Below are 27,107 nucleotides of genomic sequence, written 5' to 3'. Positions count from 1 at the left end.
AACACTGCCAGTGTTTTGGCTGTCAATCAAGGCAGAGTATTCTGAACTGGCAAAGCTAGCAACTGATGTAGTTTAGCCTTTTGCCTCTGCCTGGCACTGAAAAGCAATGTTTTCTTATTTCACTTACATCAAAAAACGAAATAGCACTTATGTTTATTGACAGTGGAGATGATTTAGAACTAGCTGTGTCTGGAGTTGCACCACAATATTTTTTTTTTTTAGTTTTGCTTGTAGAAACAAACTTGGGGCTCTTTTCCCAAAAAGTAAAAATCCAGTGCTGTGTACACTGTAATTGGACAGGAACTAATATCCCATGACTTTTGTAATGCCTTGTGGAAGCAAAAACAAACGCTGCACTGTCCTGCAGGATATGTGTATGGGGCCTCTCACATTCTGAGCCAGAATTTATTATGTGTTTGCAATGACATTTCTAGCCAGATGTCTCAGTCACAATCATTACCACCCACTGTGCTGTCCACTGTGGGTGGAAATGCCTTTTATGCCATATTCCTGGTGCACATGTAACACTGTGGATTGAGGAATGTTAAATTCCTGCAGAACTGAGGAAATGAAAAGTGTTCAACCTCACTCACAAGATATCACCCCACAACTTAAACAGGTGTATGCGTTCCCAAGTTGTCCCCTAAGGTAACACTTGATGATCAGTTTATATAATGCTATATCATGCCTGTTGGCATGTCAGTGTAGAACCTTCAGCTTTATTAATGATACTGAAGCACCTGTACGAAATGGATTAAGCTCTATTTTCTAAATGGGTGCATTTCTGATTTTGGGGTGAATTTATTTTACATTGATTATTAATGGAAAGGTAGCATGTTCAATGATTTGGTTACATGGTTTGTTATTTTCTTCTTTGGAAATGAATATAATTTGATTTGGAGTTAAACAGGTTTATTAACAGTTTAATCAGCCCTAAACATTTCTAACCACCGTCCCTCACAGATTACTAATAAAGCTGCAGAGCTGTTTTTTGTTTGTGTTTTTCTGTGTTATCTGTTAAATCTCTTGTTTACTTGTTAATTGCTTTGGCCCCTTCCCTGTTTCCCATAAGAGGAAAGAAAAGGTGTTTACTGTGAACGCGAGACTTTTCACGGCTTTTCCTTGCTGTTGTTAGTTTGTGGTGTTTTGCTCTGTTTGCGCTGGCTGGCGGCTGCGGCTGCTTGGTGAGATGTCTCTGTGGGGCGACGGGCATCCTCTGATTGGCATGCTGCGGTTCGTTCGCTACCCGGAGCGCAAGAAAATAAGAACAATTTGCTGCAATTAAAAACGAGCGGAAAGTTCCAAATGAGATCTGGGAAAGTTAGGGAAATTGTTGGAAGATGATGTTTGCATGAAACCGGAGCGCTTGTTAGGCGAGCGACCAGAGGGACTCAGATCTACACGCTTTGCAGTTTAGAACAGGATGCGCAGTTTAGCTTAATGAACTTCCCTTTGATTCACAGTGGCTTTCCCTCCGTGATTTGAAAACGCTCCCTAAGTGATGATACCGGCACTGCTCTGATGCTTTTATAGCAGTTCATGTTTCTAGAACTTGTTTTGGATGTTTTATAAGGCTATTTACTTTCAGTTCTTTGAAAGCTTGTGGAGAATTGCAAAGTCAACAGTGTAGCGATGAATAAAATATGATCTGAGTAATCAATTAATTTACTGCCTGCTCGCCGTGTTGCAATTAGTGGTTGTCTATCGCTGAAGGATGAAGCATGATAGCGCCTGAGGGGTGATGCTGATGGCCTTAGCCTTGACTGACACTGTCTACCTGGTCATTAATCTTTGCCTGTGTGCGTGCATGTGTGTATGTATGAGACAGAGCGAGCCCGACTTGAAGCTGCTGCTCGGTATTCCTTTGTGTCGGGGTTAACAACTGCAGGTCAGGGTGTGAATTTGTCTCTGCTGTAACACCTTTATTGGCCCTGTAGCTCTTCCATCCATCTCTCTCATTTAAACGTTCCTCTGCTTCTGTCCTAGCACGGCACTGCCGTAAGAATTCAAGCTTCTGCCTTTATATATCGTCACCACACTCATTCTGTGGCCTCCTTTAGATCTTGGGTTCCGTGCTTTCTTTACCTATGTTTTACTGACTCATTTTTATGTTCATGTCTTTTAATCATATCTTTATTCAGTTTAGTGGTGCTTTATAAAAACACTGGACTATACCTATTGCTCCTGCATATCTATCAGGGGAACGACAGCTACTTTTATATTACAAGTATTTTCCAGTCAGATCCAGTCTTTCTGTTCATGTCCATTCCCTTTAGAAATGGATTGCGTAAAGGCGTTTTCACACCTTTAGTTTGTTGCTTTGGTCAGTTGATGAGTTTTTTATTGGAGCATGTTCTCCCTTGCATTGGTTTGGTTTCACACAGGCACAAACATAAATATGCCAAAATGCACCCCAACAAACCACACATGCACACATGCACCTCTGATCGGTCAGAGCGGTCTGACCAATGTAGCAAGGAGGTTCTGCGTTCCACACACACAAAAAAATGATGTGTGTATATCTATGTATCACTGCAGGTATATGTATGTGTCTGTTTTAGTGTAAACAGATGTACCTAAATGTGCATATCAATTTTTTTTTATCCACAGAACGAGGAGTGGTTGTGTGGCAAAGAGGTAGTGGACCATGATTTTAAAAAGGGAAGAAAATGGGCAGGACAGTCAGTTGAGGTTAATTAAAAAAATGGACAGGTATATGGATCTAAGCCATCCAGGTCTTGTGAGGTGTAGAGAGAAGTACCTTCCAAAAATTGACTGAGAACAACTGATGAGCCAGTTACAGGGTCATCTGCACCCAAGATGTGATCCATGGTGATCTGCTGCTAGCATCTTGGTGCAGATACCACAGGACACCTTCAGAGGCCTTGTGAAATCCACACTTCGACCGGTCAGCGCAGTTTGGGTGGCATAGAGGGGACCTACTTAATATTAGGTGTATTTTTACATATTCATTGTGTACAGAAACCCTAAACTGTTTTCTTGACCTGTATAAAGCTTTGTGAACGGAGTAGGAGGCCATTTGAGAGGCAATATATTTAAGCACCACAAAAATGTTATTAGATCCAAATGATTCTTAGCTGTTTATCGAGAAATATTAATGAATAGGATTTGCACAGTGAAACTTTGAAATTTCAATCTGACCATTTTGATGTTTTAAGTGGTAAAGCAATACTTATTTATCTGATCTTAGACCATAAAAGATAGTGACTTAGTGGATCTGATTTTAAATAATATAATTTGTGTGTCCACGTGTCTCGAAAAGCATCAGACCTGGGTAACACAAAAATTGGATTTGTACCACTTTAAGCAGAGGATTCTGAGTACAGCTGTTTAAAAAAAAAAAAAAAAAAAAAAAAACGTTTTTAGGGGTCTTATTTTTGGAAGTGGGAATCCTAGCCAACGATCTACAAAAAAGAAACATCTGTCCCTAATGATGTGGACAGTGCTGTGTGCTAAAGTTTAGTGACGCAATGCATAACCCTGTAGAATCTTCCATCAAAAACCCTCAGAAGTCTCTATAGTGTCTGTTTATGTTGAGGTGTACTGTAGCCATGAAAAGAACAGAATCCCTTTTCCTTTCAGAGTCAATTTTCAATATATTAATGCTGTGTCCAAGAAATCAAACACACATACGAACACTCACGCAGTGAGGCAATAGTGCAGGGGATGGAAGGATTTTCTTTCTGTCCACTTGAGTGCCCTCATCCACTCCACTTCATACACTCAGCTCCAACAAAAAATACACACACACGTACACTCATTTTCTCTCTTCCCTCACTGCAGTTCACCATTCTGATGATGTCTGCTTGTGCTTCTCTGTTGTCCATTACTGGGGCAGAGTATTGTTCTGAATTTTTCAGTATGTACACACAGTGTCTTTAGCTAGATTTTTATAGCTTCTGATTTCTGAGCTTATAACCTTTAGTATTAACCGTGCTTCAGTCCTAAAAAAGTATGACTTTATTACACATATAGTGATAAATAATAGTTGCAAAATGTGGGGAAAAAAAAGTTGCACCCTCACAATACTAAAGACACAGATGTGTGAATATGAATTTATGAATTTAAAGAACCTGTAAGTCATTTATTTAAAGTTTTTATATCAGTATAAGGATGTTTCCTCTATATGAACCTTTATATGATATAGAATATTTTCTATACTCTTCTTTATGCATCTCATTTACAAAAGCAGGTTTGTGGAAAAAGTGGTTCAGTACCCAATGAGTCTGAGGTAGTTCACATTTTCACTATTATCTTTGTGTAGAAAAAAAATCAACAATCTGGGGGTCCCAGCACTAGGGCAGTCCAACAAAACCACTCTCCTAAACAGTGTGAGGTATCTCTGGGCCAGCACACCTGATTCAGCTCAGTAAGTGCTTAATAAGCTGATGATCTGGATCAGTTGTGGGTTTTGATCCATGCTGTGATGAGTTTAAAGTGATCTTTGTTTGGAGACCTTTTAAACCTTCAGGTTCTAGACATGGTAGAGGTGATAAATTAATGAATACCCTAATACTTAGGTATAATATAATATCATAACACAGTGTCTGACTGGAAATGGTCAGAATAATAGTTGTGGTAATCAGATATTTTGCCTACATTTCATATAGATCTTCTCTTTTTCAGAGCTGTGAAGCCATATCAGTCATATCATATTTGAGGCAATGTGAACACTCAGACCCTAACAGAAGGCTATCACACGATAGAGATAGAACTGGCTGGCATGGTAGGGTCTAACTGTGGGTTTGGAGGTGGGTAAAGGCAGCAGTTGGAAGCTCAACAGGGGGTCAAACACAGGCCAGGTGGGGTCAGGCTGGACTTCCTACCCTCAGCAACACTGATGGACACAGATCTGAGGCTACTTTAACGCTGGAACCAGGCCTGAGCCAGGCCTATCGCTCATCAAAGCTGCCTGGTCAACTGTCCCCCACTTTCATCCCTCTCCCATCTGCCCTCCACACACACACACACACGCACACAAATACACACAAACAGACGCAAACAGATTCTCTGCCCACAACGACCATGGCTGCTGCACACACACACTGCACTGGCACGGTCTCAAAGACCAAAGATTGCGTGGCAGCGATGTTCTTGTGTTCTTACGCTCTGTGTCTCTGTGTAGCTTCAGCCTCATGGCCGTGGGCTGACGCCCTCTGTGTTTGCTTTTGGATTGCTGAAGATTTTGGGGGTCCATACTGAGCACTCTGAGAGCCATGTTACACTGTCCCCTGCTAAGCCTGATTCAACACTGTGCTCTCAGTTCAGCATCAGTGCAGTCAATCTCATCCAATCAACTGCTGAATTAGAAATGCGTATCAGGTATCGATTTTCAGATAAATATTTAATGACATTTATCTTCTTGATTAATTGACAGAGACTAGTTGGCGAGTTACATGATAACAGTGCATGTGTCAATCCTGTTGTCCTCTAGTGTTCATTTATATGTGCTTTATTTATTTGCCACGTTTTTTTTATAATGTTAGTTTTTTTTCTTTCTTTGTTTTCTCCTGTTTTTAATCTTTAATTACAGTTAAAAATAAATCTTCCATTTATTTATTTAATCATCTACGTTCTAAATTTTGTGTTGGATACAAATTTGTAATTTGAACATTGTATAGACAATTGCAGTTGTGGTATTTTAATGACACTGCAAACTGCTCAGGATTATGTTGTTTGAGATGGTGAAATGAGGCAATATTTCTATAGCATAATTGACTTGAGACTTAAATCCCTCTTCTGCATCTACAACCTTTTTCTGACGGTCTCAGATAGCTCTTTGAAGCTTGCCATGCTGGTTCACTTACATGTCTTCCATGTTTTAATCATTTGCAGCTGATGTAGTTTTAATTTTACACATTTTGGGAGCCTAGTATTGAACTACACAGCATTTTAAATTGATATTTTCCCTGAAAGGAAAATATAGTATATGGCTAGGCTTAATCCCCATCTGGCAAACCCTATCTTTAAGTAATAATAAATGTCGGTGTGTCCTAACATTTCTTATTTGTATTAATTACATTTTACAAATTATTTTTGTATGCAGATATGGGTATATATTTATTATCTATATAGTGAAGATCAAATGTCCATATGTTAATTTACATTAAAACAGGGCGTATGGCTAATAGTTTTTAAAAATATAGTATATGTACTATTAATCATAATAATGGTGGATTTCCTGATTACTGAAGTGTGTACTGATAGTGGAATTCATTCCTACAGGGAACAAGCAAGCTGTTTTTTGTAGCTCCAATTATGTTTTAGATGAGAATTTTTAGAATCAATTAATTTGTTTTGTTCTGTGGTGCAGTACGAGTGTAAAACTGCAGTTTTAGTTGTGTAGTGCACTAGCACAAGTGCTGCAAATAAGAGGGAGTCTATTTAGATAATAGTTGGTTTACTGTTCACTTAAGCCCTGAGGATGCAATTTGCTCCCCTAAATAGACCATTTAACAATTTTGTTTAATGCATAGCCTCTCAGTACAACAGTACAAGTGCAACTTCACTGAATCCAAGTCTGCTAACAATCATTAACTCTTAATAGCTTAATACATTTGCTAAATGCTGCCTTGGAATGGGTTTGTCATCCAGACGCCTAATTGTGAAGCTCTGGCTTTTGCCATAGTATTTTCTGACAGCTCTCTATCTCTTCTGCCTGCAGGCACTTCCTGTTTAAGACACCATCAGGGAGCACTCCTCTCTTCAGCAGCTCCTCTCCCGGTTACCCACTCACCGGGGGCACCGTCTATTCTCCACCGCCACGTCTTCTGCCCAGGAACACTTTCTCCAGGAGCTCCTTCAAGCTGAAGAAGCCGTCAAAGTACTGCAGCTGGAAATGTGCCGCTGTCTCTGCTATTGCTGCCGCTGTGCTGCTGGCTGTGCTTCTCTCTTACTTTATAGGTACGTTTGGTCTGTTCAGCTTTGCTTCAGGTGTGTTTTTAGCTTGTTGTTCTTAATATAGGAGTAGCTGAAATATTGTAATAGTTGATTGTTCAATCGATCAGTTCATCTATCTGCACTGTTTCACCTGCTGCTGGTGGCAAAGCAACAATCACCAAGGTATGAAATTCAGGAAATTTCTTGTTTCGAAAGTACATTTCCTACATGTAAAAAAACGATTTCTACTTTCAGTCCACAGGAATTGTTTACAAACATCTAAAATAAAACAGAAGTTTCAAATCATGGTGTAGCATATTATAAAACCTGCATGCTATGGATGCTTTCTGTGCAGTGAAGGTGCCGCTTTGCATGTTAGAATGCATATGGTGTATTTTAATCATTAGCAGGAATGAAGGAAGTTTTTGTTAGTCGTTTTTAATTAAATGACTCTATTCGCATGCCATTTTGCAGATTTGTTCTTTTGTCTTTGTCTATTAAAGGCAGTGGGGAAAAAAGTGATAATTGTGTGGCTATAGGCCTCCATGAAAGATTTGGTGAAGGAATTCTGATTGGAGAGCAGCAGAGGAATCTGGTGTGAATGTACGGTTCTGTTGCAATGACCTTGAGCCGAACAAGAGCTCTGAAGTGAAATACGACTCTTTCAACCTCCGCGATTTCAATTAGTTCTCTTTAATGCACATGGGGCACACATCTCATTTGATACCTGACCCTTAATTCAATACTATTTTATATTGACCTCATAGAAGACAGCATTGCCTTTGCATGCCTGTAGCTGGACTTGGCAAAGTGAGGAAGAGTGATGCGAGACAAGTATATTTTTTACTTTTGTTGCTATTCAGTATCATACCTGGTGATATAAATCATTATGGCCTGCTCCCTAAAATGCTGTTGGTGCCCTGTGGTATCTGGCAGATGTGCAGCATTTTGGGAGTGATCATTATATGTTGCTCCAAGGCTCAATACAATGTACACTATCCACCTTCCTAGCAACTAGCAGCAATATTGCTCTGTTTCATCTGTGTTAAATGTATGTATATATTTGTTAGGTATGATGTTATAAAAATAAAATACTTCTAGTGCCTAAATTATATGATTTATATAATTTATTTTGATATTTTAATAATAAGTATATAGCACATTCAGAGTGCCATTATAGTGCAATATTGGCACTTTAAAACACCTCTCAACCAGTAACATTGCAGGGTGTGGCATAATTTTCCTTACACCCCTGTTAGTAGTTATTCACCACAGATGACTGTGGGAGCAACCTGGCCTTTATCAAAAACATCCAACATGTCAACTAAGAGCTTTGAGTGTTTGCTTGCCATTTAACCTGCGTCACAGATGTTGACACATGCTATTGTTTTAAGTATGCTGAGTGGTCATAATGTTGTGACTCATCACTGTATATAGTCACCGTGTCTTTTTATTAGTCGGTTATATATTGACAGTTAAAGTAGAGTTTTGACAGACCACTGTGATCAGGGCCTGTCAAGACTGACATTTGCTGCAGAGGAGTGAATGCTTCAAAGAGCCTTTGAAAAAGTGCTGAGGCTTTTCATTGTTGTGTTACAATTGCAGTGGAACAAGCCCTGTGCACAGAGAGGCGGAAGCCATCCAGCAGGATGGACTTCTTCTGCTTTTTGATGTACAGGGAAAGCTGTCTTTGGGGAGCTAAAGAGAGAGTTTCTTAAAGTGGTAATAAAACACCTGAGATACTATGTGTTTTGGTGGGTACCGTATGTTTGCGCACTATAAGGAGCACTTAAAATTAAAGTAAAATTTTCCCAAAAATCGTTAGTGCACCTTTTAATCCAGTGCGCCTTATGTATGAATTTCATCAGCAGTAAAGCCACTCAGCTGAAGTGCAGCATTAAGGAGTTTCAGTTTAGTTCTCCAGCACTGGGGCTGGAGTAGCTAACTGCTATTTCCCCGTTCAGAGGTGAGTATTATCGGCCTGTAGCCTGCTGCTAACCCTGGCTAGCACTGCTGGAGCAGCATTAGCATTACTCGCTAAGCAAGCTAAGCGCTAGTTCTAGTCTTAAGACAAGCTACTTGGGATGAATCGCTGGTTAAATATCACCCTGGCTTACCAGAACACTCAGGGTTCCTCAGTGTAGCGATGGCTTGCTGTAAATAAACGAAGATTTTTTCTCGCCCAAATAAACAGTTTTTCAGGAGAGAAATCTGTGTAGATGAACATCAAACGCCCGTTTGAGAAATCCTTTTTTTATCATTATAGTTTTGTTTACTTAGCTTAGCTTTGCTTAACTTAGTTAGCTTGAGTCAAACTTGATGTAAAAGAGATGTGAAACAGACTATTAATTTTACATGCTACAAAAACACGCTAGGATATTATATATTTATCGTTTTTGCAAAACCGCTGAAGTGTACCGACACAACCGCATACTGTGGCTGACCCTGGTGTTTGGAAGATCCATTTTAGTGTGCATTTCTTCCAGAAAAGATTGGGAACACTGATTCATCTGTCCACCATACATATTTCCACTGTGTGATGTAATTTCTCTGCTATGTGGTTCTGTCAGCTATTACTGAATGATGGTTCTTGATGGAGTGCCATCTAAGAAATCAGAGATCATGGGTGTTCAGCTTAGCTTGCCCCCTTGTACTCTACGCAAAAAAATTCTCCTGATTGAATCGTTTAGTTATTATATTATGCACTGTAGAGGGTTTCTCACAGTAATCCTTTGGGGTAAAATTGCTACATTACCTGTTATTCCCTATGTCAGTTTAGCATCAGCATCATTTTAAAGCTGTTATTTGAAGGCAAAATTCTACATAAGTAAGTGACAGTACAGGCCAGCTATGTAAAACAGTGATCATTATCATCTAATCCAGGAGAAACTGCCTGTTTATTTTTAAAGGATAATGAGAGGTTGGAGAGCGGTTGTGTAAAAATTAATTACATGACTGTTTCTGGTACATAAACCCACACAAATTTAATAAGCCTCGACCTCACACACAACAGGTAGAATATGGCCCCTTTATGAGTGGGCAAATGGCTGATTTCCAGCACGGAAGCCTATATTAAATGTCATCAAGCACCTTGACTTTCTGCCAACTGCAAAGAGTTTCATCCACTTACAGCAGCAAAACAAACAGCCTTTTCAGAGTTCTGCTTGCGTAGACACCTCATCTCCACATTTAGCATCTACTCGCTGCTGAAGTTATTGAGTTCTTTTTGTCTGTTTGCATTGTGTTTTATAGCAGGAGGTAAAAAGGTTGAGCGTGTTTTCACTGCACAGTTAAACACTCGCACACCTACAGTGTAGCATGTGTTACCTTACTGCATGTGCACTCTGAGGTGTGTGTGTAAGAGTTCCTGTGCTGGTGTGCTTATGCGCTGATGTGTGAAGAGTGGTGTGAACTCCTGCAGTACCTTTGGGAGTGTGTAAGGCTCAGTGGGAGAAACCACAGCTCAGTGCGTACAATGCTCTCTGCCACTCTTTCTGTCTCTGTTTTTTCACTCTTTCACTCTCTTCTTTCTCTCTCTTGCTTGCTTTCAATTGCTCACTCTGTGTGTCTCACAATGTGTTTGTCATTCCTTTTTGCTCTGTCTCAGACTTCATCTCTCTCTCTCTCTATCTCGCTCTATCTCTTTTGATCTGTCTCTGTTTTGTCTCTCTTTCATTGTCTTTCTCTCTCATTGCCTTGTCTTTTTTCTCCCTTTTTCTGCTTCTCGTTCTCTCAAGATCTCAGTGTTTCTTAGTCTTGCTTTCTGTGTCTTTGTTGCACTCTTTCTTTCTACCCCTTTCTCTTTTTGATTTGTTTTATCTGTCTTCTTCTTTCTTTCTTTTTTGGTGTCTTTTTTGTTCACTCTTTCTCTCACTATGTCTATCTGTGTCTTTCTGTCTATCTGTCTATTTCTTATTGTCTCTTTCTCCTTCCTTTCTTTTTGTTTCTGTCATTACTTATTCTTTCTTTCTTTCTTTCAGGTTTTTCATTTTCTCCATCATAATTTTCACTCTGTTCTGCTCTGTTAGCTGCTATCTAAAGATCTTGTTCTTCTCTTTGCTGGGAGGTGGACGTGTATTATCTAATGTTATTACACTGTTTGATGGTACAATTTATTTATTACAATTTCTAAAAGCTAGAAATAAAATAATTTATATTAAGGTGTAGTTTAACACAGTTCAGCACAGCAGTATTTAGTGTATAACCGTACCTCATAGTAGTTCTGTCCTCATTGTGATGGAGCTGCCAAACTAGGACCTTGAAATTTCAGGACTGTCACTTTAACAAAATAAGCCAAAACACACACACACATTTCAGCCACTCATCCACCTATATTTTTCATCCTACATACAGCAGTTTCTTGTCATTCCACTGGCATTTCAACAGCAGAGCCTCAGCAGAGGCATCCTCTGCGGCTGATGAAGCTGGATGCGGGTTGCTAGGAGACGGAGTGTTGCGGTCCTGATGTGAGGGAGAGTGGGACTTGGGGCTCGGGGCATGGGGCGGGGGTATTGCATGAGGCTTTGGCTGCAGGAAGGCCACTGTGACTAATCTGGGCTAATTGGTGAACGAGGATGAAAGGGGAGAGATAAATGATCAGTATCTGTGGGCTAAAGTGCTCCACCACCCACATGCTTCTTACACACACTCATAGATCTGTGTGTGCTTGTTTACTTGGGTTGGTGTGCTTTACCCACTGAAGAGATTACTGGATTGTTAGGCTGGATGTGAAGTCAGCCAGAGCAAGGGATCTGGACTTGGGCAGTGTGGGATTGATTGTGGCGTTCGCTGGTGCTGGCGATGACTGTAGGCTTACCAACTAGGGGAGAGTATGAGAGTGAAAGAGGAAGTGAGACTTCTGCCTGCTGGAAGCAAAGAATGCTTACATCAGGTGTTTGGATCAGCCATAAGATGACACAAGGTCAGATAGGATGGCAGCCTGAAAGCTAAAAAATATGGTGTGCACACTAGTGAAGATACATCCAACACATGTAACAATCTGGAAGCATTACAGATCATTCGTTGCCACATTGTGACAAGCAGACCATATATTTATATTAGTCTTTACCAACATTCAGGGCACTAACTTACCCCCTGCGCAAGACACGTCAAGATGCTCATTGCTATCTTACTCCCTGCGAACAGACTATTTTTAAACCTTGCACCTGTGCCGGTAAAATAGTAGCAGAGTTTACGAATATATCTACGCAGATGGGTGTGGTGGTCTGGAAGTGAGATGTGTTTAGGTAAATTTCTGACGTATTGCTATCTTGACAATGGAAAACACAGGTGTGACACTGACAACAGTCACTATCAGACGTTCATCTTGGCAACGCAGGTGGGCCGTATGTGCTCAATACTCATACAGCCCTGTTACAAACACAAGGACATGTCGCAGTTTTACAGTCAACAGAATAGAAAATTCAATAAAATTGAAATAAAATTAAAATTAGGTGAGGACAACAGGATATAGCCAAGTTCTTTAGTGCTCTCACCAGAATCAGTTTATAGAGAGCCTACTCACTTCCTGTCTCCACCATCGTTTCAGAGAATGACTGCAAACTACAAGAGGAAGCCAGTGAGTAAGTTCAAAATGAATGGAGGTAAATGAATTCATTTAATTCTAATGGATGTAGAATGATGTATTTTCTAAAAAAGCAAAAATAAAACTCACCTATATATTTGTTTTTCTTCAGTATTACAGTAAGAGCATGATTAAAAGGCGTATATCTACGTTTAAAAGGTTTAGAAATTATGTCTTTGTTACTGAAACATTCATAATTGTTCTGTGTTGAGGAAATAAGTAAAATGTTTATAATGAAAATAATTTAACTTTTATAAACTCTGATTTTGCTCAGCTGCTCCATATGAACCCATTCATTTTGGATTCACTCTGGCGCTCCTTCTGGTGCTTAAACAAATCCTCAAGTCGGTATTCGCCTCTTGATTAGAGATTCTCTGCTCTCACTGAACTGCAGTTTAAAACCAAAACTAGCAGGACCTATTGTATTCAGTGTAACATTTAGCTTTTCTGGACAGTTTTAGATTAAATTAAATGTGTCAAGATGTGACTCACACCATGCCATCAACCCTCCTCTCATACTTACTGAAATCCATTCTGTCTCATCAGTCCGTGCCGCACTGAATCAGATGCCCATCAGCAGATAGCAATGGCAGCAATGTGCGGTATGTCAATGTGCCCCTGTCATTGCAGCATTAAAGCATTCTGTCTTCAGACACTGGGCAGTCCAGGGCAAGTTGTTAATGAATTTGACATACTGAAACTGCAAATGCAATTATGTCATCTAACCAGTTACTGTTTTAGTGCGTTTGAAGTATTCTGTAAACATTTCAGATGCTCTTGACGTGTGTTCTGAGGGTTTGTTGAGTCAAGACGTTTGCTTGATCCACTAAATGTAATTAATACTGGTCAAAATGTGGACCGCAACTAATTAATATTACTAGAATTAATCAACTAAGCCATAATAATTATTTAACCAGCTAATCTGACCTCTGTGCTGTCTTCAGGATATCAAACATCAGATTGATTTAATGTATTTAAGCATGAAACTTTTATTTAAAATGCAGAATTGCATTTACATTATATCCCTTGACTTATTTAATGGCCAATGGAAGGTAAAGAAATTTGCACTGACCTGTGAGATATTGCGTGGGTCCTCCTGCAATGAATATGGATGCATATCCTGCCACTAGCTTATTTGTACACATGGACAGTTCTAGGCAGACACCACCGGTCACAATCATTATCACTCACCACACTCTTTGTATGCAAATGATGCCTCAAATATAGTGATTCTCCAGCACATGTCTTTCTAGTCCACTGAAAATGTACCCTATTGGGTTCAGTAATTATATTATATAAATGATTCTTATTAAATTATATAATTTACAAAAAAATGAGAATAAGGAATTACCGACTGATACTAGTCTTAGGATATTAGCATAGTAGCTAGTTTCCAGTGGAAGATATCTTAGGGTTGAGGTAAGGGATCTGTGTGGCCAGTCAAGTTTTTTTTTTAAACCCAACCCAGTCATGACCTCATGGACCTTGCTTTGAACAATGGGGCTCAGTCATGACAGACAGTTTACATAAATTGTATGTATTGACATTAAATGGATCGAAATGTGTTAGGCCTAGGCCAAGCCCTTAAAAAAAGAACCCCTGGCATTGTCACTCCTCCACCACAGCCCACCCCCGACATTGTCACTCCTCCACCATAGTGCTACCAGACAGGTAACATTGTTATGACATTCACCAAATGTAGACTCATCCGTCAGACTTCCAGATTCATTTTCCACAAGAGATGCTCCCTTAAATTTTGGATATTTGGCAACTGAAAATATTTGGCTGAATAAGTGAAATAAAAATGTGTATGTGACTGTTCAAGTCATATTTAAGTGTGAGGAATGAAGCACTGGAATAGCACTGCTCACATAAATTAATGACTAAAACTGCACTGCTGTGGTGAATGTGTTGTTTTTGGTTGGTTTGTCTGCTTGAATATTAATTTAATATTCAACAAATATTGTAAAATTTTAGTTTTGTAATAGGACAAAATACAATTGCAATATTTAAAATGCAATAAAGTGGTCGAAACAGGCAAACCATGTAACCATGGTGATGTTTTTGTCTTTGAACCAGTCATTTTTTAGTGTTTTTATCTAAATTTGAGCACAGGGCGTTAAGTCACCATGTAATGAAAGAGTACATGTTACAGGTCCCAGGCTTTAGACCCATAAACAGATAGTATCCTAAAAAAAAGTTTAAAAGCATGAGACAGAAACCATGATTTGCTCTAACAAATAGGAATTCAAGGCTACCACAGCTAGTCACAGCATAGCCAGTGATCTACTGCCATCTACTGAGAGCACCAGGAAATAGCAGGTGTACTTGTCTTAGAAATGCTTAGAATTTAAGTACATAAAAAAGAGTGTTACATGGCAGATTAATTTAAATAAATAAAAGTATTGAATTAAATTATTGACACAAATGTGACCACACTTTGTGGGTGTCGCATAAACCTTGTTGTCGGTAGGGTAGTAGTAAAAAGTATTGGCATATCATAGTATTGTAATATTTTGTATTGCAGTAATGTATCTGTTCTCAGAAACACAGTATAGAACTTACTACTAATAAAAGTGTAAATGCAGAGATCAGTTGCAGACAATGTTTCCTTTTGTGCTCTATTTAAACCCCAACCACTACATGGCAACTGGTGTTGTGATTTTGTCTTCAGATCCTGCTGTTCTGATTGCATGAAGAGTCCATTTTTCTTTTACACAGATTTTTGTCCTGAGCCGATCCAATGAAATTCATATTTTATTATATTGGGTATTGGCTATTTTATTTACAGTTCAGTCCTGAGTTTTTGTTTTAACCACAGTGTTCAGCACACTGTATGGTTGATGTCCTCAAGGCGCCATTAACAGAGGAGAGTTCTGAGAAGGTAAAGGAGAGTGTAGTTAGACTCTGCATTGTGGAACTATGTTACAGTAGAACATGACAACATAACAAGGTCTAGAATTCTTATAAAAAATGCTTTGTTTTGTTATGTTTTCTATAATATCTCCATTCATGTGTACAGGGTCATATCAGCAGTATACAGGCAATACCATATCAAGGGTTCCCAGTCTGATTGCACATCATACACATCAGTACAATCTCAACATATTTTATCTTACAGCCCTGACAGATGCACACACACATCCACTGCTGCAGTTCACAGTTTTCTAGCCATAAGACCCTCTGACCTCCATTACAGAAGGTGCCTCATCATACACTCCCCGTACCATAAGGCACACACACACAAACACACGAACACATACTCTTTCTCTCTTACAGACACACACATATGCATGCACATCAAGATCTCTGTAGATTCGCTGTCTCTGCAAGATAAAACACACGCCAGCCAATCTCTAACCTACAGCCCACAGCGTTGTCTGTCTGCCTGCCTCATTGCTAACACTCTCCAACCCTGCTCGCCTCGAGCACATACAAATGACACTCCACACATACACTCTTTCTCCTTTTCTCACTTCTTTTTCCCCACTTTCCTTTCCTCTTCGTCCTGCTGTTTGTCTGAATGAATCATTTGATTCATCATATGAGTGTGTAAGTGTGTGTGAGTGTTTGACGGAGAGCTGTGTAGCAGTGGCCGGAGTAGAAGGCAGACATTCATGGACGTGTGTGTGTGTGTGTGTGTGCGCTGTGATGCTATGGTAAGAAGGCACAGAGTGATAATACGAGGTGCAGGGCTTAAGTCACTGGAGCCCTGACGTTTTTACCTGAGCTAGGGTGTCAAACACTGTCGTTCCAGTGATTGCTCTGGTGCCACTGAGCGGGAGAGCAAGCAGTTGGATAGGGACAGGTGTGTATGTGTGTCTGTTGCGCTCTAAAAAGCATAGTGAAATAGATCAGATCCATCTTGACCTGCCACTGACACAGGAAGTGTTTGTACACTTTTTGGAAATTGTTCCTGACGGATTTTGCAGTGTGCTTATACACAGTTCCAATATGTAGACACCTTTTATTTATTCTTTTTTATTATTTAATCAAAACAACCATTAAGTACAAGTTAATAGATTTTCAGGAGACATTTTTGAGGAAGTTCAGTATAAGAAAGTCCACTTATGTAAGAAGAAGAAGTTGGTTAAAAAATAAACAGGTGTCAAAGATGCAGAGAACAGACAACTGTCTTACTCCATTTAGGCTGCATTCACTAGACCAGAATGAAGTGGCTCAGTCTTTGTGACACCAACCTATTTTTTTTTCTGGGTTTTGTAGCAATGACAGATTGCTCTTTACAAATCGGTATTTATATGTGATCCTAGATCACATACATATCTGATTTGTGGGAATGCAACATGAAGTCAGGTCAGATTTCATGCTTATATTTTTGCTGGTGATGAAGTCCTGATAGGAAAGTCTGTTCAATCTTTTGCCATCTTTACAATGCTGCTTGGCAGTTATTTCGGTACACATAGAACCAGGTTTTGATCTCTCTATATGAAATACCAACCCCCTCAAAACTGGAGGTCAAAAACATGAATATTTTGTATTATTTGTTTTTGACTGCTCAAAAATGAATTAGACACAGCTGTGCTGCTGGAGTTTTTAAACACGTCAGTGTCAGTGCTGAATTGAGAATACTCACCCACCAAAAATATCACTGATAAGAAACTAAAGAATGATCAACACAAACTGTGCAGCAACAGATGAGCTCCTGTCTCTGATTTTACATCCACAAAAGAGAAGACTGGAGAGTGACTGGACACACAAACACACCACCACCACTTCAGAGACACTGCAGTGCAAAGAATGACCCACCCCCTCAAGTAATACCTGCTCTGTAGTGGTCCTGACTATTTGAAGAATGGTGTGAAAGAAGAATAAAAAAGTATACAGAAATACAGAAAAACTACAGTCCGCAAGTATAGAACTACAAAGTGCTTCTATATGCTTAGTAGAACTTATAAAATGGACAGTGACTGTAGAAACTGTATAGACAGTATACACACTGTATGTATGCTTGCTATCTACGCAAGAGACTTTCAGGTCAATAGTAAAGACAACAGGGACCACAATGAAAACGTGTGTGTGTGAGCGACAAAGAGTGAGAGCTGATGCAATCAGATAGAGCAAGTCCTTGGGGGTCTCTTGCTGCAGCACTGTAGCCTGTGATTTGTATTCACACCAGCACAACCGGCCAAACCTGTGAACTTCAAAATCAAGCACACATCAAAGGCACACCCAGCGAGATCAGCAAGGCTGAAAACAGCATTTTCACCTTAAATGAGCACATGAGTGGTGGCGTGTGTGCATGCGCGCATGTGCGCACGTGTGTAATAGCAAAGCAGGCAGAACATGGAAAAGCAAGAGACCATTATTAAAGACTTAGTTTGTATATAATTCCGTCCAATTAAGTTACCCTAACAAGCAAAGATTTTAAGTCGTGTCTGCATGTGCTTTGTATGATTTTTCTCTCTCTCTCTTACTCCCTCTCTCTCTCTCTCTCTCTCTCTCTCACACACACTCACACAGACACACACACACTATAACACGCTCTCACCTATTCTCTTTAAGGGTGTGTGTGGTTGAAGTTGGTGAAGGAGGAGTCGTGGGCTGGGGGATGATCACCTCTGTGAGAGGCTTCTGTAAGGTCAGCCAAATATTGCTGTGAAGTGGAGCTGAGTTGCATCAGGCTAGGTGAGCTATTGTAGAGGTGTGTGTGTGTGTGTGTGTGTTCGTGTTCGTTCCTTCGGGACACACTCCAATGGCTGTTTTCCTTAGAACAGCATGTGGAGGTAGAGCCTGTGCCTGAGGGAAACACAGATACAAAATAAAGTTTCCTCTCTTACATTTACCGTTTTAACACTGTTACATCATTATATCCATGATTATATGTTCAATTGCTTAGGCATTAGTCTATCAGATGTACACTGTGCATGAAATGTTGACACTTTCTGTCTGAAAACTACTGAGAATTGCATCAAAGGGCCATAAATTTAAGACACCAGACTTCACATTCTTCTTAATTAGAAGTGTCTTCTAGGGCTGCATGATAAATCGTATTTTTATAATTATCATGGTATGAATTTTTACAATAAATACATTGAAAGTGGTTCAGTAATATCATAAATAAAAACTCACACTGCAGACTTCTTATGAATATTGGCCGTTTTAACCAAAATATGCTATCGGCTGATATTTCTGTAATATAGCCGATCCCATTGAGGTTTACGCAGCAGTGCTTTGTGGATCCGTGTGGCTTCTTGGTCAAAGGAAGCTGCAGTTCCTTGTCCGGCCACTAGATGGAACTATAGAACTGGAACACACCTGCGGTTTATTAGCAGGGCTACACGCTCAGCTTAGCTCAGTCAATCTGGAGTTTGTGTTTTTGCCGTTTCTGCTGTTAATAAGTTTAGAACTAATGCACCTTGTGAAGGAAAGAGAATTTTAACCCCACTAACTGGATAATACAGCTCTCCAGAGTCCATCTTTCAGCCAATTCAGTGAGTAGCAGAGCTAGCTAACACTGCTAACCACACACAACACCAACAACTGCAAACTACATCTAATAAGTACAGCAGCAGCACCAGTCAAAAGTCTAAAGGAATCATGTACTAATTGTTTTTTTTTTAGTGCTAAATGAGCAGCAATTTTTTGTTGTTTCCACTTTGAGCTGTATGGTGCAGTTCTGTATGGGGGATTCAGCCTGAGTGTTAATTATTGTTATTATTAAAATATTAACTTGGTTGTTTATTTTCAAAAGTAAATGTAGTCAGGGTTCGTACGGTTATGAAAAACCTGGAAAAGTCATAGAAATTGAAAATGGCATTTTCCAGGCGTGGATAAGTTTTGAAAAATAAAAATACCCAGAAAGTTTTGGAAAAGTCAGGATATTTGGTCTTAAAATCTTTGTTTCTGTTTATTGATGGAGAAAATTTATTTTGAGCTAACAAATACGTCAGTAATTTTAATTCAGTAATTTGACACACATTTTTTATCAGTTTATGCCTAATTAATCAATTTTGACTATTGTTTTAGTTGATTTTTGGTTTTATTCTCCATGTCTGCACTGTTTTAAAAATCGTATGGTCATAAAAAAAAGTAATGAAAAATCATGAAAATGTATTGGTTAAAAAGTATATGAACCCTGGTAGTATGTTTTAAGCAGTAAAATGACTCCAGAAAACCTGAGGTATTGATATCTATGTAAACCAAACAATTATTTAAAAAATCTGCTGCTCATCTGACACTTTAAATGTGAATATCTCCAAATAATTGAGCCACTGTTTTTCTTTTTACTAACCAGCTTCTCTTCAATACCTCTGACATGTCTTTATCCGTCTCCATGCTATTGCTGCCTGCAGGACTTAATGGTAAAGCAGTGAGGGAGAAAGGCAGAACAAGGTAAAATTTTACTGAGACAAACTTTAAGAAAAGATAAAGGCGAACTGTCTGAGCTGATTGGAATGAATGTTCTATGTGTTAATTAAATAATATATTGATAATTCCTCAAACTCAATATATAACCCAGCCTGGTGAGTTAGAATAGCTTTTCTGTGCTTCTTTATAATTTATCTTCTACGTGCTACTTACTATGTGGGTTCTGTTGATCCTATCCGCACTTTCTCCTGCTTAGCGATCTTAACGACACTACTGGCAATGTCAGTGCTCGATGACGTACATCAATATTATATTATAATTATGGACATTTTGTCCTTCATAAAATAAGTGATATGTGGGTTTTAATGCAGATGGTTGATGTGATGTAATAAGCCAGGAAGTTTATTCCTTCATGATGAACTACCTTTCCAAAAGGTAAGCATCTCCAAACTTTGTTGTGGACAGAGAGGAAGCTGGGGAGATGCAGGGGCGGAGCTGCATGAGCGTGGTTTCTTCTTTGGGCCGCTCTCCTCTGTGTGAGCCCGTCTGTCTCTGGCCGGCTCCCTGGCCCCTGGCTCTTCCATGCTTTGTAGTTGCACTTCAAAGGCTTGTTAGATTTAGCCGTTTGTTGCTTGCTGGACTGCTGCCTGTGGGGAACAGCCCGGCTCCTCCACAGGCCTTGCGTCCGCTCTTGTATAAGAAGAGAAAAGGCCCCTTGAATAATTTAGAGGCCGGTGATTATTGACTGTAGCGGTTACGAGCGTTTGTGGTCGTGCTGCTGGTGGCAGACTGGGGCACTAGATGTGGAGGGGGGGTTAAAGGCTGCAAGGAGGTGGTGAAGGAACAACTTGAAGTCGTAGCATAGGAATGTTTGTGTGCCTCCTTTTAGCCATTCGTGACTCAGCATCCCTTAAACACTCATATTGCTCACACCTATTGTTGTTGTCATAAAAAAACTTTTTTTGTCTGCTGTTATTTGAATGCCAGTTGTTTTCTGCATTTATTTGCATGTTTCTTTGCCAACAGAAAGGGTAGAAATGATCCAAGAATATTTGGAATAAAAAATGTGGGCACAGTAAGGTTAAAGTCATGCACTGTTCCAGATATAGACAGCTTCTTAAGACAGCAGCAGTATAATGGAGGGTCGGGCACAGCCTAATGCTTATGGTTTTGCAAAATATTTGAATGAATTTGAGCAAACTTCATTGTTTATTCTTACACAATCAACCTATGAGTTCATACAAATGAAAAAATAGCCTGCACAAACCCCATAACATGGGTTAAAGTAGACATATTGATGCAAATTGAAACAAGCAATATTTTTAAATATATTTTTTGTTCATTTTATGTAAGGAAAGGAGCTTTCTAACTTTTTTCCTAACTTTTTTTCTTCTAATTTACACTGACATCCCACAGATAATGAAAGATCAACCAGTATTGTGTCCCATGCCTTTTGCCACATCCCATGAAAGCTAAAGAAAATGGTTCTGACCTGCAGGATAAAATGTGTGTAGGGTCTCCTATATTTATTGGGGATGTGATTTCTGCTAGTAATCTTTCTGATTTTATAGACAATTCTAGCCAGGTCACAATCATTTCCACAATTTCCCTGTTCACTGTAGGTGGTAACACTTTTCATGATGTATTTCCAGTACAAACATGATACTGTGGATTGAGTGTAAGTACCTGTACACAGTCAGAGAAATAACATCCCAATCATCTGGCACCCACTGTCAGGCCTCACTTGGTCAGTGTTCAACCTCATATTACAAAATTGTACAAAATGTGGAAAGTAATAAAATAGTGAGAGCCACTCGGTAGTAGCAGGTGTTCATGTATTATGACTGCTAATGTACACGTTTTTTGTAGCTGTATCTGGTTGTTACACAACCTTCCGGCAAAGTTCTCCTCCTCTTTACTCAGTGCTGAGTCAGTGCTGCATTGCTCAGGCTTAGTCACCCACAGCCAGGTCATCACCATCTCTTTAGACCTCTTCAGAGCTCAGACTATGCACAGCTAATCAGACATGACTCCTCATTCCACTTTACTGCACATAAACCATGAGGTCATCATCTTCATCTCAGACATCACCGGTCTAGCTCACAGCTACTGGTAATGCACTGCACTGCGATTAATAATGCACCACAAGGTCTCACATTTCACCACCATCGTGTGGGCATTTTACACATGTTGTCCATATCTAACATCAATATAGACTAGAGTAAACTGACCCCAGTCTATGGCCCAGTACTATTTCTCAATTACTACCTTTTTTTTTTTTAGAATGTCGCACTTTCCCTTGGGAACTGAGTTACTAGAGGAAGTGGTTGAAATCCTCCCACTAAGAATTAATGCAACCTAAAGCTTGCAGTGATAGCAGAGACGCGGTAAAAAATCAGCAAACTCTCTGCTGGACTTAAGTTCCATTTAGAGCATTGCATCATTCATATTTTCCTCTTCCACCTTAAATTATGCAGCAGCCTCGGATGACACAATGTAACTGATGCACCATTTAAGGTGGACTAGGATATTTAGCATTTAAAACTATTTACATTGGAACTACACTAAACTATAAATCAATGGTTATAATTTTAAAGAGAGAAAATAGAAAAAAAATTGCTGATGATTTTTTTAACCCTGCATTCATAGTGTGCCTATAAAAATTCTCAGCTTGTAGCCTAACACCTCGCCCTACCCCTCTATCCCAACAAAAATTAGGACACCCCTAGTTGTAAACACAAAATCAAGTGGTAGTGCTAAGTGGTAGAGTCAAAGGGTGAAATGGGATTGACCTATATTGTATCCGCCCACCATCCCACACCGTTCCTCACATAAAGCAAAGCTGTCATCCACTTTTCCTTTTCAGCATTTTATAAATTCACACTTGAAAATGCCAATTTACATTTCACACTTAGAATGGAATTGTTGTATGTTATGAGCATTCTTCACACCATCTGAATAGAAACAGATGTGTAGAGAGTTGTGAACCAGAATGGGCTGTAAAACACATGGTTAAGAAGAGCAGTGAAGAGGCCGTGTTTGACTGGCTGTGAAAGAGAAGTCTGAGTGTTTGACATGTTCTGCATCGCTGCGTGTTCCCCATACCCCAAGTCCATATGGCTAAGGCCTATTCTTATTCCTACTACTTCACTGGTGAGCTAAGTAAATGGACTTACTCAGACGAAACAGGGGAATTCTTCTGCAATCACTCTATCTCTCTCACTTTCTCTCTCTCTCTCTCTGTCTCTCAGTAGGTAATATTATACATCTCTTTGAAGAAGTGAATTATACATCGAGATTACATAAAGTGTTATGCACCATCTCATGAATTTCTCATCTAACACATTTCTTCTTAATAATTCATGCTTATTGCCAGGGCTTAAAATGAGAATGAGTTTGTCGAAGATTTTCCCCAGATGTGATTAGCCACACTAAGTGCCCTGAAACGACACTCCAGAGTTTAACGCTAGCACTGGCTGCTGTACACTTCACAATATCCAGACTGCACTGGACATGTCTCAGTCAGATCTGATGTTTGTTTAGTGGTTTGTTTCTTGAAGTTACTTTATGTGGTAAGGAGCAAAAATGAGAACTCAAACACTTTAACAAGCTGTTGTTTTACATTGTACACAGGTGCATTTTCAGTGGGATTTACAGCATTAATTCAGAAAAAGTTGGAACAATATGGAAAATGCCAAAAAAAGTATTTCTTACATTACCATTTTTTATGGCAGGCAGTATAAACCTAAAATATGTCATGCTTTCACTGGTCAACATCATTTGTTACAATACATCTTTACCTGCTTTTCAGACGTGCAAAACATGAGATAGGAAAGCATTTACCACTTTGAAGAGTTGCCATTCCTTTTTCTGAAGTCATAAGTTTGTATTGTATTGCAGAATGTAATTTTGTATTGTTTTGTTAAAAATGTATGAACATCCTTTTAATAGACTTGCTGTCTTGTCTTGCTGACCCATACCATGATAGACCCTGGCTTTTGGACTTGTTGCTGAAAATGCTGGATGGTCCTTTTCATATTTGGACTAAATCACGTGGCATTCTTTTCCTCATAAAGTTCTTAAATACTGAATTTTTTAACAACAATATACATTTTAACTGTGTGATGCCCCCAGATGAAGACTGCTTCTGGATATGGGGAACACAAGGCTTCTGTTTTGCACAGTGAAATTCTAAGTGGTATTTGTGGATATAATTCTGTTTTGTAGTGTTTGACATAAAGAAAGAAGAGCTATGTTAAGGGATGGTTGACGCAGTGACATAGTTCTTGCAAATTACTAGGAATAATTGACGCTGTCTCAATTTGTTTTGTTGTGGAATGTGTTGCAGGACTGAAATGCAGGAATGTGTGTATATTAACAAATTAAATGAGTTGAGCAGACCAAACACTGCTTTTGTATTTGCATTTTTTATAAAGCCCGAACTGTGTCTGATTTGGGGTTGTATTTACTTTTTATCCTCGTCAGATTCAGCGTATCCTGTGTGTATAATGGTTAATGTTGTAAAAAAAAAAAAAAAAACCCTGTTTGTTTTCCCTAGACCCATTACCACATATTATTAATGAATCAACCATGGAATGAACACAGAAGTGTGAATGCTGAAAGACAGGGCTTATTTGTAATGGGTGTTCTTGTAATGAGAGTAAGAGCTTAATTAAGCTTTCAGTTTGGTTATCTTTAAAAAGAATCTCTCTCAGTTGCTAAAACCCCTTGATGGTAAAACATCCGCAAAGCAGATATAGGCCGCGATTATTCCCCCCCCCCTAAATGTGTGTGTGTGTATAGAGCTTTAACATTCATTGCACACTGCCCCCTACAGACCAGTCGTAAAGTGCATGGTGGTAGACCGTCACATCAGTAATGATTTAGGCTAAGCTTACTTTCCCACTGTCTGCAGCAGCATGAGCCGCTGCGATGTCCAGGTGATTGTACTGAGCCATAATCGTTTTAGGACAGAGCTTTCAACTGAGTGATTTTCTTCTGGTGAAGGCAAAAAGCACACACGCGTGACGAGGCAGGATTTACCACCGTCAGTCAAGGTTCATGAACAGCACCAAGCAGTTTTTCTTTCACATGAAACTCAGTGGGATTGCACCATATCCAGGTGTCTTTTAACTGTTCTGAAAACCTAGCATTGCGACTGTAACACTGAGCATTAAAAAAACAATAGTACATAACAGGTGATGGTGTTTATTTGCAATGGTGCCACAAAGCTGTTATACACTCTAAACATAAAGACTTCTTTTTTATTATTAATACATGTATTAATAATCACATTACATCATAGTTCCATATAACATCATGCATCGTTACAAATTACTCATTCACAGCAGTTACGCTCAGATGTTATGTATTTTTCTGGGCATTGTCTCCAAAGATGACTGTACTTTTGTTCTTGGAATGAACCACTTGAAAAATACTGTCGAACTCTGTGTTAGGAAATTTTTAACTGCACAGTGATATTTACTGTCATTAGCGGTGTTTGCTAACTCTGCTGTGTCTGATACTCACTGTACTAAGACTGTTGTGTATCCAGTTAGTGGTGCTAAATTGTACTCTTATTCCTTTTAAATGCTGCATCAATTTACCAAATATGGATCATATTATGTACTCAAAGTAGGCTAAATTATCTGCCGCATTATCGCATCGCATAGTTGGGCTAAAAATACAAAGCTATACAAATACATGGCTCATTCATTTTGCATATGCGTTTTGTGACACTGCAGAAGTTTTTGCTGTGCTATAAAAATGCAGAACATATTAACAAAATTCCAGTCATGATGCTTGCCACTGATGTTTTTTGCTGTATACCTAGCTAAAATGATTTAATATGGTACTTAAAATCGTTCTCTGAGTCAAAATTATTTATATAAATAGTGTATTTAAAATAAACTGTACATTATTTTGAAGAACTCTTTAGCCAGACAGGGATCCCACTTTTTAAATTTACCCTTTTTAGTGATATATAGCCTTCTGTCAATTTTTTATACCATAAACCACAGTAAGCACATATGTTTTAGGGGCCATGTGCTATGTTTTACCAGCATAACCATGGCATACAGTTTTACCAGGGGCGGGAAGTTGCACAAGTAGGGAAGGTGGTTGTGTACAGTTGGATTTACTGAAGGGTGAAACGTGACCGGTTGGTTCTGCTGTCTTTGGACACTGCCATAGAGCTTGGAATGCTAAGCTAGTTAAAGTAGCTAACGGGCTATTTACTACTGCACACAGCTTGTTCTGCCTAACTCTGGCTTAGATCACTCACTTTGAAGAAAAATCCTCATCTCTGAGAGCACACAGTTGAGTATTTTTGACTGTTTTGGGGCAAATCTTGCAGAATGGGTTGCTTTAACAGTGTTAGTTGAATTCATCACTAAACTCACAACTATGGAATGCCTATGTTTTTCTCATTTATTTTCATAGAGTGACATTACTAATCAGTTAATTGCCACAGCGTTTTATCCCTGTGGCCATCTTAAATGCTCATTAATTAATATATGGCTATTTTGCACATGTACCAGATAATCACAGAACTAGATAGACACATACTTTTTTATTTGGAGATCCTGTTATCATTTTAAAACACTGTGATACACTGTGTTGCTGTATTTCACTACAAAATACTTTTGTAAAGTGACATAAGCAAATGTTGAATACAAAAAATATATATTGTTGATTGAATTTTTGGTGAGGAAAGAACTGAGCTGCTTACTCACACAGCATCAGTTATAATGTTCTGTTTTGAAACTGTATTCTATGAATCAGTGGGGATTCCAGATAGAGGGTTTTGTGTTTTTGTCCAAACAGAGAATTCTTCCCTGGTTGCCATCTGTACTTAAGTGTATACAGTAGGTGATAGTCTGCTGCAGAAAAGCTGTGTGTCTCTTCTCTCTCTTCTCTCTGCTGTTCCTGACAGAGGTCAGGGGATTGCAGATTAGATGAACAGTGAAAAGAATGGTAGAATGAAAGAAAGGGAGGGGAAGTGAAGGTGAAGGAAAAAGAAAGAGCAGTAAGTGATAGAGTAGAAGATAAAGCTGATTAGAAGACTAGGAGATAAGATGTTGTGATGAGGAAATCTGAAAGGGCGTGTGTGTGTGTTTGTGTGCATGCGCATGTACATATGTGTGTCTGTGACAATAGAGTAGCTGACAGTGGAGCAGCAGATAGGCTGGAGGAGTCAGCGCTTTCTTTTTGGCCAGAGCACACACTTCACACAGCAATGATAAGAGGGCCTTCAGCCTGCTTCATTCATTCTGGAGCGTGTGTGTGTGTGTGT

At 39.2% G+C, this 27,107-nt stretch overlaps 1 protein-coding gene across 5 annotated transcripts in view; it reads left to right on the top strand.

Annotated features, from left to right (window-relative positions):
- tenm2b (teneurin transmembrane protein 2b) overlaps positions 1-27,107 on the top strand; it is a 386,378-nt gene that overhangs the window by 315,309 nt on the left and 43,962 nt on the right. For all 5 annotated transcript variants that reach the window (XM_049466164.1, XM_022676169.2, XM_049466163.1 and 2 more), the window contains one exon: positions 6,686-6,924. In XM_049466164.1, the coding sequence (XP_049322121.1) occupies positions 6,686-6,924 (239 nt within the window). The remainder of the gene's footprint in view (positions 1-6,685; positions 6,925-27,107) is intronic.

Source organism: Astyanax mexicanus, chromosome 17, assembly GCF_023375975.1.
Source record: "Astyanax mexicanus isolate ESR-SI-001 chromosome 17, AstMex3_surface, whole genome shotgun sequence".
NCBI classification, from domain to species: domain Eukaryota; kingdom Metazoa; phylum Chordata; class Actinopteri; order Characiformes; family Acestrorhamphidae; genus Astyanax; species Astyanax mexicanus.
This window is presented reverse-complemented; position numbering and strand designations above follow the sequence as displayed.